Consider the following 15927-nt stretch of genomic DNA (forward strand, 5'->3'; position numbering starts at 1 on the left):
GACCTGCCACCAAACATGCGACACTTGCAGCATGCATGTGTACTAATAAACCCCTACGGTCCAGCCCTAACGAGTAAGGATCAGCCGCAACAGCCGAACCGCCAGCATCGGCACAGGTGCAGCAGGGCAGCAGCAAATGCCACCCTGGTGATACAAACAGTGAGGACACAGGTGGACGCCCAGCAGAACACACCTTGGGGCATACAGCCTCCCAGGGTCAGCTTCATTTTGATGCCTCAGTTCAGTTTACTGCACACATGCACATGCGAGTACATATTCTAAACATACAAAGCTATGCCAAAAAGATGATTAAGCACATGGAAAACCACGCCAGAAGGATAATGAAGTCTGCTTAGAAATATCTATGATACCTTAATTTGATTCTCCTTTGAATCAGTCTTTAGTTACAGAGTCTCGTTATTTTGTTTTCCACAGGACCATGGTGTCTTTCAGTTCAACGAGAAGTATTTTTTCTGCCCCTTCACGTTCTATATGTAGTCCCAAGCCTTATTTAAGGCACATAATCTAGTTTTTATATGGAGTACAGTATTAAGCATCTCTGCAGGTATATGCCCTAATGTTAAGTGAGTACACCATAACCAAAAAAATAAACAGTGGATCTGCAGAGAAAGATTCAGAGCTCCCAACCTAGGATCATACTTCTATTTGGTGACCATATTAAACTTGGACATAATACACTGAGCACTTCCCTAAGCCTTTGAGATGTGTGATACGTCTGTCAGCCGAATGCTTCTGAGATCTTGCTGACAAACTACAAAGATGAGCACAGCATTTCAAAGAGTTGATCTTTGCAACCCTGCTATAACGCAGGGATAACAACATACATCACAGGTTTAAGAACAGGTTGACAAGGTGAAAACAAGAGCTCCAGCAGTTTTGGGTGCTTAGCACATGCACCTGACCCCTGGTGTCACAGAGCCCTGATTGTATATCAGACAAGCAAAGCTCCTAACCCCTTAAGCTACGTCCCAGAGCAATTAACATTTCTGCACATCCCAATCAGGCAACTCATGCTGGGCACCAAGTGACAGAAATGCACAAGTGACCTCCTGCAGAAAAGCCGGCAGGGCCAGCTGCTTCAAGCCAGGACAGCGTTGTGCTCCACTGTGCCTTCTCCGGAGTTTCCACATAAGGCCATCCTTTCTCTTTAGCTATACGGAGCAGGAGCCCTACAGAGAAGAGTTTCACTGCACTACGCTGATTTGGAGAATAAATCTGCGCAGGGCATGAGGCAAGGATCAAGTGAAGACAGGATGATATGTAAGTAACGACTGTCACATTGCAGATGCATGACAGGACTAAATCTGCAGTTCCAAATCACAGCAGTGGAGCTTATTAGCTTTTGAGGACTTGATTTTATACCTACAGTCTGGATTCACAATGTACCCCCTTATTTCAAGATATTTTTTAAAAAAGGTCTTCTAACATCTGGACTTGTATCAGTGTTAAAACGTGCACCAGTAGCTGCATTTAAACCCCTTATGTCTGCAGTCCAGCTCTCTACCAAAAATAATTGATAGCAAGAGCAGGCTGTTGCGATGCATGCAACTTACACTCACCCCATGGGTTTGACACATTTTCTCTGTGGTATAGTAACACAGAGACATGGGTCGCTGAGGCTCAGGTCCAGATTTTGGAGAAAAGCAGCCAGTGAGCACAGTGTGAGCGCCTGTAATCCATCCTAGGCTTTTTCTCCTCTCCAAATGCCCCTGCTCCTCATGCTTGTATCCCACTTTCTCTACCACCTGCTCTTCCTATAGCTATCCCAGCTGCCTGCACTCTGAGTCCTGCTTCACCTTCTTATTTCCCCTGCTCAGAGCTTCTCTGAGCTCTTGCTCTATATTTTCTTCCAGCTCCTCTTCACCCTGTTTTTAGCCCTCTGAATTGGAATGTGTTGTTTCTCCCCATCTCCCTTGATGCTCCGGGTTCACCAGGCTGCCTCTGCCTTTAGCGGCTGCACTCTTCTGCACAGAGGCCAAATTATGAAAATTTCTCTGCATTTGTAGCAGACACTCCTAGCAGATGCTATGCAATTATTAGATGCCATATGCTTTTATGAACTACACTCAAGTGTATTTTTCAACTACTCTGTATTTTCAGACTGCTCTAAAATGTAAAAGATAATTATGCAGAGGTACAGAACCAGCACAAAAGAGTTGCAACGAAAAGTAAGGAGTTGGGCCAAGGCTGATCCATCTTACATGCACTGAGCTAAGTCTCTCTTGCATCCTATAAAGACTGCTAGATATTCAGTCCAAATGCTGCAGTCCTGCGGTCCTACAACAAAACTTTGCATGTGCCAATTTGATTACCAGGTAAAACTCTGTGCAACAATCCAATGTGATGAAGGGTTAACTTCAGTACATGCTAATTGCATTTGAGGGCATCTACACACATTATGTGTAAGCTTTATTTTTGGCATCTCAGAATGAATCTGTCAAGCTAATGATATTCTGAGGTCTTAACGTTTCGAGTGCCGTGGGAAGCACAGCACTGCCAACACCTGCAGCAGGTGGTAATGCTCCCGATACATCAGTGCTGAACCACTGAGTGTCAGCGTGCAGCCTTTTGGACAATACAAGCAGAGTCCAGCTCTTCTGAGGGGCCTGCAGCTCGCTTCACAGTGGGAGTTTTGGACTTGGCTTCATGGCCACGTTCCAGCTCCGGCAATTCCATCTGAACCGGGTGTCCTCTGCCGCTTCTGTTGGAGGAACACGGGAGCGCCTCGCTATTAAATGACAATAGTTCTCAAGTGAACGTGATGCACGTTGACATGTCTGATGACAATGCACAGCAACACGTATGTGCAGAAAGTATCAATTACCATCCTGCCTATAAGCCTACTGGCAAGATTAAACTAGATAAGGCATGCCGTGTCAACGGCAACAGCATGGAAGGACAACTCCAGCACAGCCGGATCTGCTAGACATAACCTTCTGCATAAGAACAAAGCTGTCTGTACAAGACCGGAGGAGAGACATAGAAAAACCTGTCTGTCCATCTCACGATCAACAAAAAAGAAGCGAGCTTAAGCTAGGAGACAAAAAGCAACGCTACATTTTTAAGGCAAGCAGCATCACCTCAAAAGGCCGAATTCCTGAATTTTAGATGGAAGATTTACGTCTTTCAGCAGTGTGAAGGTCTGCGGGATGTCATTTTTTTTTAGACTGTACGTAGTACGAGGTTTCACCAAGCTTCAGGTTGGTACATCAGTCATAATAGAAATCTCCTTTCCCCCTGCCATTTCTTCCCCCTCCCCCACCTACCGCAGGCCCCCAGTATCGCACTTGGAGACTGGAAGACAAATGGGCAGCTGCCTCTAGAGGCAATTGTGAGGAGACTAAAGATCAACTCGCAGCTGGCACTTCCACCCCCACCTCTCCTTAATACTTCAGTCCACTTGCTGCCAGACAAGGATCATGAGTCAGCTCCTAAACATATTCTCCTTGAAACAATAGCTATAGCTCTCCGCTGCAGCTATACAGCTCCGAGGGACACGCCACGGCTACAAAAACAAAAGGGCTGATTTTAACCTACAGCAGCTCAACACCAGAACTGAATGATATGAAAAGCACGCACTAAAGAATACTACGCTAAACCTGCAAGATTTGTAAAGCCAATTCTGACATGAAACAGGCATGAAGTCAGTGCTCCACTGAAAAACCTGCAGTAGCAGCAAATACAACTGTTTTCAGGGATACACGGTAAAGCAGATGGCTTTTGCATAAACCTTTTCAGCTACAACAGAGTGCAGTTTGATACCACAGCATTGTACGCTGCAGCACTAATTGGAAGGCAGAGGAGCCAATTTAGCCTTTATAAATTAGCTTTATCACAACCACAGGAGCAGCTACCTCAATTCTGAGTGGCCACGACTCACAAACTCCTGCGTTCACAAAGGTGGAACTCCAGTGCTCATCTCCTGAGGACATTTCGAGAGGACTCCCTAGAAAGGAATAAAGCTTATTTTTGCAAGGACAACATTTCAGCTTACCAGCTAATCACACCAAACTCCTAACTTTTCTGTCCCAGGTGCTGTCAGATGATAAAGAATTCAAAGAAGAGGTAAGAAAATGCACTGAAGATTTCTTGGAACTAGATGTTAACTGATGAACCAGTGGTGACTGTGAAACACTTAAAAGAACTATGCACATAGTAAAGGTTAGACATGGAGAGTCTATGCCCACGAAAGGCACCTTTAAGAAATATCAGTACCCAAAACATGCCTTATCCGAGACCCTCTAAAGAGGAGAGAGCTACCGTGGAAGCTAACATTTTAGGAAACTTCAGTGAATGCTACACTTACGTTTTTATTTCTAGGTAAGAAATAGGCAAAACCAGTTGTCCTCGCCTCACCAGAATTTTTCTTACGGCTGAGTATTGCCAATTACTTTGAAGAAGTCTCTAGCCCAAAACACCGACATGTCTTGAGTCATGTTGCCCTCTAAGCCAGAAGGCATGTTGGAGAAAGAAAGAAAAGACTAAATCATAACATGTTCAAAGAGACAGGACAATTAAAGAGAAGTCTGCTCCTGCAGGACCCCAACAGGTGTGTTTTGTGGAACTACACAACACGAATTAGAAAGTTCTACTGTTAACGCAGTGCATTGATTTTACCATCCAACAGAAACGTGTAGAATGTATTCATTCTGTATAAAAAGACAGCAGACTATATACATATGTATCTTTTAAATTATTTTATTTTATGTAAGCTAAAAGGAAATTTACACACTTAAATCTCAAAAGACCTTGGGCATGCACATTGACCTTTTTAGAGGTTCTTCTACATAGCTCTCTTTTTTCCATAGGAATTTCCCCAGACATTTACAACCCATAGTTTTTACTGTATATACAGCCTAAAACCATAGCAATCTATGATTATGTCATTTTACACTGTGCAAAATCAAACAGGAATAGTGGTACAACAGAACATAAAAAATTTCAACAGGTAAATTTCATTGTAAGACATTCATATAGTTTTGGTCCTTCTTTTCAAAAATCAAACTGATTAAAAGCAGACAACCTTCTAATGACCCCCCAAAAAATCAAGTGTTTAGACAGGGATCCGTAACTGGAACAAGAAGTTACTGACAGCATAACTTTCAAAAGGCTATTATATAGTGACAGAGCCATACTACTGAAGTTTAAGAACATAAAAATTGATCAGCCAACCAATCAACCAGGGAGGGGGGAAGGGGGAAGAGAAAAGGAGAAACACATCTTAAACTGGTTAAAACAAAATAGAAATTATTGGCTTTTAAAGAAACAACAATAACTGAAAACACGCAAAGGGACAATGTAACCTTGTTTTTTTTTTTCCCCAGCAACATCCATTTTAATATATGCAGGAAAGAAAAGATGCTCAATGCACTCTGAAAACCTTTAAGGGGGACTTCACAGATTGTGAAGAATGAAGTTTTTCATTATGTGTTTCCAGGATTTTTTTTTTTTAAAACTTTTTAAAGTTTTGTAAGAAGGACACCACCAGTGTATTTCACAAAGACATAAATGTATACACCCCAGCACAAGAAAAAGAATAGATCTTCAAAAAGATTTACCCCCAATTATTTACATTTTTCTCTAATATAAATTTAGGACTCCAGTATGTAAATAAATATACATTACTATGTATACCTTTCTAGTGCTGCTTACCAACAAATCAGCTGAACTTTTTTTTTATTAAAGCAAGATTGCTTTTATGACCCACAGAGGGAAGAAAAAAAATCAATAGAAAACGTCCAATTCACATCACTTTAGTCTACCTTTTCTTGGCAGCTTGTTGAAGGTGTTAATGTGGCTGGGAACATCAACACCTTGGCATGCATGAAAGTTAAGTCAGGAAGGCTAGAAATCACCTTGGCAGCCTCTTCACTAAGATGTTCTTCCTTTTTAGGCTTCCTGTTGAGAAGAAAAGAACAAAGTGCATTAATCCAGTACCTGATATCCCTTGGATTACTGAAAGAACCGCTGATTGAAGCAGTGTTCTGGCAGTTTGTCTCCCATTGACAGGCACTTCTGTAAGCTACTTGAAGGTAGTCTAATGTTATAATACCTGCTCGCCTACCAACAAAATGTTAATATAGAAAGTCATCAAAATGTTCTTGAATATTGTTAGAATAAGGAGAAAAAAAATTCTATTCATATGCTAATTTTTATTTTTTTTATATATATATATATATATATATATAATTTTTTTTTTTTGGCAGGTTCCAGTGTGCCATTCTGGGAGTGCTTACTTGAAGAAGTAACCATGCCCATATTCTAGGAATAAGACAATAGGAGCATTAGTTCTAAACTACTTAAATCCAGTATAATCTTTCAAAATAAAATGGAAAAAATCTTGAAGTGACATTAAGAAATTCCTAACTTACTTCTTAATACTTCTAAAAGAAAAAGAGTGTACTTATGCTGTGTTTCTGACATGACTGTACCCAGATTACGCATCATACCACTCTATATCATGATCCACAAAGGCTTGTCCCCCTAGGGCTCATCAGCAGCAAAAGGTGGCTCACAATTTGTAGCTACTTGCTTTGAAGTGCAGTAATACGTGTAGCCATAAGGATACATACAGCAGTTTGGGAATCACTGGAGTTTACTTTGCCTTTTGCATTATTCACAAGAATTACTGAGCGCAAATGAATAAAGAGGTCTGAATCCCACGTTGCTTGATTCTTACTATTATGCAAGAAACTCACATTTCCGAAGTAAAATGAAGCTTGGCTCAGCCTGCTACAGAAGACTCCCCCCTCCCCTGCCCCAGCACACATTTTACAGATGTCTGCCTTATCTTTGAAAAATGCTGCCTATCACTAGAAATACTCAGTTTTCCATCAAATGTTATTCCAGTTCCAAAAAAGCACCTGTTACATCCTGTAATGACACTAGAAATGCCACCTAAATAAGCTCCCCCACGGTTGGGGCAAAAAGCTGATACAGGAGGTTTGAACCAAAAACTGCTTTTCCCCAGAACACTTCAGACATTTCCTTTCTATATCTTTTCTTAGCTATAAAACTTAAACGGAGCCCATGAGAGGGCAATCACACTGATCATGAAGCAGCATGTACTTTTATTTTCTTCTGTCAACACACATCAGGATCGTTTCCTGAACTGATCAGAGATCAGGGAAAAGCAGGGGGCTACATGTTTGCTTCAGCAGCAGCCTCAGACTTTCTTAGCTAGGAGAAGAAGAAAAGATCTGGAGTCAAACTCATCCTTGACTTCACTGATCATCGTGTTGACACTGAACTATCACTTTTGTTTGCTACTTGAAATTTCCTCTTGATGAAAGATCTCTAGATGAGGCAGCCTAGATACTAAATCTGACTTTCCTTCACTAGAATAGCAATATTTTTTTTCCTCTGCTGCCGTGGAATTTCATGAGCCACTGACTAGGCAGATTACCAAATTCTGGAGGATAAACAAAGCTGTGTGCTGGATTTACTGAAGGAAGAAGCAGAGAGCCAATATGTGCCTCCTTCTCTAAAAACTTCACAGTCGGCTCTGTTTGCACTCCAAGGACTATCTCTGAGCTGTTGAAATGTGGCTGTCATCCACCACTGTGTTATCAGTATCTGGTGCCACTATTAGTAACCACTTACCACAAGCCTCTTAAAGGTACAAACTCCTGGTGATCAAGGACTAACAGCTAACAAAGGAGTGTTTGACAGAGGAAGCCAAAGAAAGAGGGCTGACTCAGAGATCTGCATTAAAAGGAGTTCCTGCAATTGTTAATCAGGCACCGAGATGGAGCTCACTCACTCCTTGCTATTTATATGCCTCTTCCTCCGCTGTACTGCTGGGTCACAGAGGCAGTGCTGCATTTTATTCGGTGATGGTGCAGAGGACCTTTATCACAGGACGATGCTACTGCTCCTGCTGCACCAGCCGGCCTCTGCAACATCCCCACGGAACACGCGCACCAGTGAGCAGAGTCAGGTGTGGATCCCACCACGTTACTGAATGCTCCCCTTCTGGCTGGAGGCTCTTTGCAATAATCGAAATACTTAATGCGCTCTGTAGAAAGTATCTATTAAAGGATGAGCTAACACACCGAGCAAATGTTATTTAACTATGACCAAGTTACAGCTATAGATACAATCACTCGGTAATGAGACTCAAAACCTTTTTAAAAATCATCTCTGTGCAAAGAGGGATGAGACAGCCTAAAGTTTCATTGTTCGGTCACGAGAGGCAGGTTTCTCTGCAAGACAATAAAACTGGACACTGCATGTACTCTTTGTAGGTAACTGTCAGCACCTTCAGTAGCAAATATCACCACAGCAAACCCTAAACAATTACTTACTAACTCTCTAAAATGAAAAGACAAAGTAGCATCATCACTGCAGACTGTTTTTACCCTTAAAACTTATCAAACTGCCTAATAACTGTGATACCTTTTGAGAGAGGCAAGAACCATGTCAGGTGCATTAACTACAGTCACCGCTTTAGCTGAAGAGGTTCCTAATGCCAAGAGATTATTTTGCTAAACTTTGGTCTGTGGGTGGCCGTTCCAGAGCTCCTCCTCATGCACTCTTAATTTATAGCTACCGTGGCTTACAGAATGGACACCCAAGGGGATTGTCAGTGGCACCTGTACTACCTCTGCCCACTTGGGAACCAGAACTTGCAATTACTAAATCTTTAAAAGGACCCAGCCCTGGCTCAAAACAGGGTCCCTGGCTATTCAGGTATTAAAACTACCTTTTACAGGATGCTTTGCCCCCACACGTCTTCTCTTGCACTAGGTTACAGTTCCTCCCAAGAGAGGGGATGCCCTTACGCAAGCAAATAATTGCAAGTCCCTCTACCTGTTGGCACAAGGTTTCCTTTTGAAAGGCATGTTAACAATAAACTCCAAGAAATTAGCCAGAAATAGGGAATGCTTTGTCGATGAGTCACTGACACTTCACTGTTCTGTTTTATATTCCGACCCCTTCCTGAAGCATTCAGTTCTTTCAGGACTGCAGAGAACTCTCATGTTTGCAAAGGGCTGTGTGGATAGCACCAGCAAGGCCAGGCTCTGGTAGCAACAACGAGCTGATTAGAGAAAAGCACTTTAAAAAACAACAATCACCCTGTAATTAAGAGTTAGCCTGCTCCATCCAACACCACCCACAAAGAGTATTTCCAGCTTAAATGAGGGTTTGGGGCACTTCTTGGAAAGGCATCAGTGCTCTGCTTTCCTTCAAAAAGACAGCAGATAAGCTTTTGATCTCTGCCAATTGCATGGAACTGGGCAAGGCTGCAGAGTGTCTCCGTGGAACTGTACTGGATCCCCAACCTTCAACACTCACAGATGCCAGCAAGGCTTCAAGTTCAAGCTCCTCTCCCAACAACTTCCTTCTGAGAAACTGCATTTCAAGCGATCGATTTGCAAGCAAAAGACTGAGATATTTCAGACAAAGACAACTCTTCCGGTGGCTTCCTACAGCCAAACAACAGTATTTTCACTCTAAACTTCATCCTCAGAGATCCTGAGTTCAGACAAGTTACGGACATCGGGTGGCCTTAGCACAATTGAAGTTGACACTGGCCACATCTTCCCTAATCAGCTATCATGAATGGGTAATAGTCCATATTCCCAGGTTGCTGCATAAATGTCATCCTTGTTGAGATGGCAGTGGTTCATTAAGAATTAAAAAAAAATTGAAACAAAACCATTTTTATTGGAAGAAGCTAACATACTGCAACACACTTGGCATGCTGCTGAGATAAGGCCTCATATCTCTGAAGGTTTCTAGCTTGAAAAAGAGAACAAAAAACAGACTGCTTTTCTTTCAGAGAACATGACATCAAAAAAGAAAAATACACTTCAGTTTTCTAAAATTCAGAGTTGACAAAAATATACAAAATGTACTGAACAGTAAAAAAAAGGTGCTTTAAATCAGGTAATCCTTGTGTGTGTCTGAACTTAATCGCCAAGTCTGAGGTGCCCAGCCTCTTCCTACAGAACATCTAGGACCTCTTCCTATCAGTAAGCAATGCTCTCCAGAGCAGGGGAAGAACTTTGACACCTAGATGAAGAGCTTTAACAGTGCAAATAAGAACCTTCAAGCGCAGCATAGAAGCACTGGAAAAAACCTTAAGCCCTTCATATCGAAAAACAACAACAGAGAAAAGTGAAGGTCAACATACATTTAAGCGAAGCAGACTTCTCTGTTTCCTTGTAAAGAAATAGTAAGCTAAGATATCTTAAAGCAAGCAAGTAGGTGCAAATCTAGGAATAGAGATAAAATAATCAATAATGACACATTTGGAGTTTGTATGACCCTGCTGTGAATTTATGGCTATCTTTAAACTAGACTTAGAATATATTACAAAAATATTTCAACTGCAACTATGTTTTCTAATCAGCAGAAGTCAAACTTTCCCACTAGTGTATCTTCAGAAAGAGCCTATGCACTCTGTGGACAGAAAAATAGGCAATCCAAAAGCCGAGACACAAAATGAGCACTGAGGTGTGGAGTTCCCTCTACTGGTCCTCTCTTGAAATTTCATGGCTCGTTGATCTTTTTTATTCGGTGTTCACTTTGAACACTTACTGTAGGAAAACTAGCAAGATCATTTTCTCTATGAAAGAATATGTTTTAAGAGAGCTCTTGAAAATTATAGTTCTAGTCATTTCAAGAAAGCCAGTTATCTCCCACCATTATAAATCACTATATTTGCCATAACTCTCTTCAAGCCGGTTTCCTCTCTTAAGCGCTTTGCTGCATGGAAACTTACCTATTTAGCTTTAGAGTGCTGAATAAACCCTAAAACTCCCTTATGAGTGAGGCTATGTTACTATCTATTAATTGCAATGCAACCAATACTTGTTCCATGTCAAGGCACACACTTCCTCAACAATAGAAACATTTTAATTGGTAAGAATCACTCAGTGATTCTTTAATAGTCATAAACATAAATTACACATTAAGACAGTCCAGGATCCTACTGCTAAGATACACAATTCAAAAAATAAACCCAAAGAATACAAGTTTGTAAGTGGAGAGACTATTCTGTACCCGCTCAACAGACCAGACTTCAAGGAAGACATTTGACATCTAAAGCCTCTTTACATAGACTCTACCTATAAAAAAAAAAAGCACAGAACTTCACATGAGATTCATGAAGCAGAAAGGACATGCCAAACCAACTACAGGCTCATTCCTTAACTCACAACACCAAAATGAATCTGATGTTAGGTTACTGAAGTTTTGACAGCTGCTAGAAATCCACGGGAAGGGACAAATATAGTCATAATTATTAGTCAGTTTTATCATTTTACTTTTGGAACACTCTGTATCTATAAATTACACAGCGGACTATGGAGAGTCTTCTGTGAAAGTCCTAGGTCACTGAACTGCGTGGTCCAGGTTACCCTTCCATTCTTAAGAATTGGCTCTGTTCCTCAGAAAGTCACTTTCTGCAGTTCAGTTTTTGGCTCCAGCTTTTCAAACTTACGTCCTGGTGACCTTTTTCTTTCAGCTCATGAACTGTTTCCTGTCTTGAAATATGAACTACAGTACTATGAATTTAATATTTAAATTGAATTATCAAGTTTAAGCCTTTTGATCATTTAAGAACTTCTGACCTAGAGCAGCACACACATTCACTCCTCATGTTTCATGCCACCCTCAGTAAAAGGAAAAAAAAAAAGTGCAAAAATGAATATTTACCTTGTGGATGTGCTCGCCTTCTCCACTGTGGACATGAGTCTTGCAAACGCATCAGTCACTCTGTTGTTTGCATTGGAAGTTTCCAGTTTTGAGGTTGTCAATTCATACAACTCAGGATCCACACCTTATAGTATAAAACGATAATCAGTGATGGTTGGAGGCATGTATAGCCATAATTAGCCACAGACCAACTTGCTAGAGACTGTTTTCTGTAAACATCTGAATCATTTATAATTTCAAGATACACGAAAAGAACATGACAGAACACGTCTGCGTTTCTGAATCACCGTCCTCTCTCCCCACCCTTTTTCAGTAGCTTTTATAGTTGTGCTACAAAGCACACATACATTGGATCAAGTCTGGCATACAAGGTCTCAGTCTAAGAGTAAATAAAACAAATTTGATTTACCTTTTAGAGTGAAACACCTGTAAAAGTGTCAGCTGTGCTAGAATAGATTGTTTCAATTACTTGAACTCAACTGTTCATATTAAAAGAATGGTGCATGTTAACAGGGACCAGTTCTTTAAAACAAGAGATCACACACAACACTGGTACGCATTAGAGTACATTTAGTATCTTGCTTTTCACAACGGGTTGTGTTAAATTTGTAAGTGGAACGGCATTAAAAATGTTATATACTAATATGTATAACACTACCAAACTTTTAGTCTGTGCTTCCTTTTCATCTTTCAAGTATTTATAAAGCACGAAGCATCTGGATGTTTCAGCCTTGATTTCCTAGTTTCAGATATCTTAAGTCAGATGTTAAATTTTGACATCACATATATTGTGAATGGATTTCAAATCTTGTCAGCAGAGGTAATTCTGAAGACAATGCAAACTACGGAAACCTGCATCCAAAAAAATACATATGTATGGGGGAAATTCTACCTGTTTAATATCAAGCATCACATCTCAGTAGGAAGTAGCTCTAGAATTTGCAGATATTAAGTATCTTCTCTTTAAAAAGTCTCTAAGAATTAGAATTATCAAAATGAATCAAGAGAAAAGACTGTTGAAGCACATTTTGTTGCTCAAAAGCATTTTAAACTGGTGATGTTCCTTTAGTTACAGCTTCAGCTAGTTTACGCTTTATGGATTTAGATGAAGAGTGCATATGCATCATCCACGAATGTTTTTCAAAAAACAGTGTGGAATTTTTGCACAGAAGCATTGTGTTTTATAGACACCTACATTCTAAACTAATGTAACACTAGTGCCAGCTGGTTTGGACAACACAGAAGCATTTCATACTACTGCAGAACAAATGCTGCAAATACTTGGATGTGATGATTCCACGTAGCTGCCTAACATAAAAACAGCCTTTATAAACTGATGTGCTGGTGATTTTACTCAGTTTACTTGCCTGGATCAAGACACTTTTAGAAGTACTCCAGAAATACTGAAAGATTACTAAACTAAGAAACAAAACAACAACAACAACAACAACAAAGTCTGTGCCTATTGTTTTGCCTTTTCCACCCAGTACTTGCAACACTACATGTGCGAACAGATGAGGTTAATAATCCTCATGTCTCCCCAAGCAGTGTCTTGACCATTTGCCATGTGTGCACACATTAAGTACCCTTTCATCGTTAGGAAACTAAGCTGACCAAAAAGAAAAATTAAGAAAATCATCTGGTTAAGCTGGAGGGCAAGATTTGCTCCATTTAATAATATGAGTTGATTAGAAATTTATCAGCTCTCCTTTCAACTTAGATTTTTTTAAGTCTGGATTTTCAAAGTTAGTTTCACCCAGTTTCGTGCAAAACATCAAAACACGTGCTGTCCTGAGACCAGTATACCAAGACTTCAAGTATTGTCAGATGTTTACAGAACTTGTAAATAGTAAAAAGCCCAGCTATTCCATAAAATATTCACTTCCAAATAGGGAGAAGAAGACTTGAAGAAATACACTTTGACTTGCAGAAGCCTGCGAAATCCCATTAAGGTACAAATTGTAAAACTAATTGAAACAAGGCATCCTTTGACATGCAACTCTGCTACAAATGTTAAATGCAACCTTCTAAGTTACATCATCTAGGTATTCACATTTATGGTCCTGAATTCATTTTAATTGTAGTGCAATGTTACTGCTCAATTTAATATTCTTTAGGTACCTCTTACTCAGCTACATCTATGTTAAACTATAAACATGAAAAATAAAACAATACACTAAATCTTTGGGAACATACTAGAAATTAGTTAACTCCCTGTCCATGATGTAGAACACAAATGTTAATTAAAAGTGGTTTTGGCTACTGATGAAATCAGACTGAGAAGAACACAGCGCAGATCTATAGTAAGTAAAATTAAGGTCTTCAGAGAAAGAATAAACTTCTGTTACTGATAAAAGTTTCTTCTTTAAGCCAAAAAGATCTAACAATTTGTCTTTCAATTATTTTTGTTGTTTTTAAGAGTTGCATATTCTCCATTTTATTCAAATGATTAGAGAATATTTAAGGAAAGCACTGCAAAACCTTAATGAGATATTGAAGGAAAGGTTAGCCAACCAAACCCCACCCAAAGCTCCTGAACACACACACAAACACACGAGCTGCAAAGCCAAGGAACAAGTGACTTTCCCAGAAACAAGTCAGGAGGAAAGTAAAGCCAAAAAGGAAAAGGAGAAGAGAAAAGAAAAGAAAACCAAAACAAAAAAACACACACACACAAAAAAAATCAACCAATCAACGAAACCAAAAACCAACAACAAAAATACCACAAACAAAACTAGGCACTATAGGGCATACCGGGGAAGATGATAATACCTGTAACTTGATGAAACAACAACATTAAAAGAAAAAAAGGCAATAAAGGGCTAATAAAGTATTCCTGCAGTAGTCACTTCAGGACACAGGAAGGTACCCGACTGCACGAGCAGTACATGTGCTGGGTACTGACAACTTCTGTGCCAACAGACTCGTGCACACTTAGAAAAGTTATGTAAGACTCAAGTGACTTTAATTTGCTACCTATCACTTCCGCGACAGAACCTGCCATCTTTCATTTGATAATGACATTTTCCAAGGGTGGAATAAAAAGACACTCAGAATGTGAAGCCACAAAACTGCCTTCAATGATCAGATTTCAAAACAAAAAAGCAGGTTTTTTTAAAAACAAAAAAATACAATAATTATTTAAGGTATTTTTTTTAATGTGGAAATACTCCCAAACCTCTTAAATTTTTTTTTTTTTTTAAAATTAAAAATCACTAAGAGGAAAAGCCCCTTTCTATGAAAAAAGTGATTATCATGGCTTCAGGCATTGTACTGAAAGAGTATTTGCCTTATTTACTTAACCTGTGCACTGGCATAAATCTCTCAAATGTTCTCTTGAATTCCTACAGAAATTTATTCAAAGGGTAGGTTTTTACAAGCTTACGCCAAATACTTTGAGCAGGTAGAAAAAACATGTGATAAGTGAATCCAACTACTTTCCCTTATTATTCAATGGAGAGTGGTGTTTTTATCTCCTTTTTAAGGGAGTAAGTTGCAGATAAAGCGCTCTCGTTTTATAATTAACGTTCATGAACTTCTAATGTCAAAAAAACATGCAACTATCCTTGTTTTCTATTATGAATGTTGTTAAAACACTTTTTTCACTTGATCATTAGTATTAGTAGTTCGCACAAAAAGAAATTTACAACTCCCTGGCAGCAGCAAAGCCCAGTGGGGTTGTGATATGTGAAGCTCCATAACTTCATATTTATACATAACTTCCAAATAACATCACAATCTATAATTTGGAGGCGCTCATTTAGAGGAGAGAACAAACCTCAATTTTTGGAAATCATCGCCTCTACAGCATTTTTCAATTAATTAAATTAATAAATTTAGTTAAGTGCTTAGAAAAGTTAACTTTCCAAATTTTTAATTTGAAACAAGTGTTTTAACACCTTAATTGCGAGAGCGTAAGAGCCATTCATTCCTCCAGCATGTGGCAAATACAGACCTGACAGTACCTTTGAAACACTTTGCATCCGATACAAAACATCAGAAAACAGAACACAGATTAAAGGAAAAACGCAGCAGAAAGACATTTAAGCGAAACGCAATGTAAAATTTCTCCTTGTTTATAGGAAAGTCAAGTGATGTGCTCATGCTTTTAGCAAGTCCTTATAATAGTACAGTTGTGGTTTTAACACTCTGCTGACCTGGGATTGTGGTGGTGCTGCTAGAGCTACTGTCATCCACGGGCCCAAAGAAATCAAGGTTCAGAAGAGTGGAACCTCCACTAGC

General features: G+C 39.7%; 1 protein-coding gene across 3 annotated transcripts in view; it reads right to left on the reverse strand.

Annotated features, from left to right (window-relative positions):
• Nucleotides 1-4703: 4703 nt before the first annotated feature.
• AFTPH (aftiphilin) overlaps nt 4704-15927 on the reverse strand; it is a 47070-nt gene continuing 35846 nt past the window's right edge. The window contains exons 8-10 of one of the 3 annotated variants that reach the window (XM_065834279.2): nt 15843-15926; nt 11686-11809; nt 4704-5919 (exon numbers count right to left, since the gene is read on the reverse strand). In XM_065834279.2, coding sequence (XP_065690351.1) covers nt 5775-5919; nt 11686-11809; nt 15843-15926 — 353 coding nt within the window. In that variant the 3' untranslated portion in view covers nt 4704-5774. The remainder of the gene's footprint in view (nt 5920-11685; nt 11810-15842; nt 15927) is intronic. The other 2 variants (XM_065834281.2, XR_010651115.2) reach the window with 2 other exon arrangements.

Source organism: Patagioenas fasciata, chromosome 3, assembly GCF_037038585.1.
Source record: "Patagioenas fasciata isolate bPatFas1 chromosome 3, bPatFas1.hap1, whole genome shotgun sequence".
NCBI classification, from domain to species: domain Eukaryota; kingdom Metazoa; phylum Chordata; class Aves; order Columbiformes; family Columbidae; genus Patagioenas; species Patagioenas fasciata.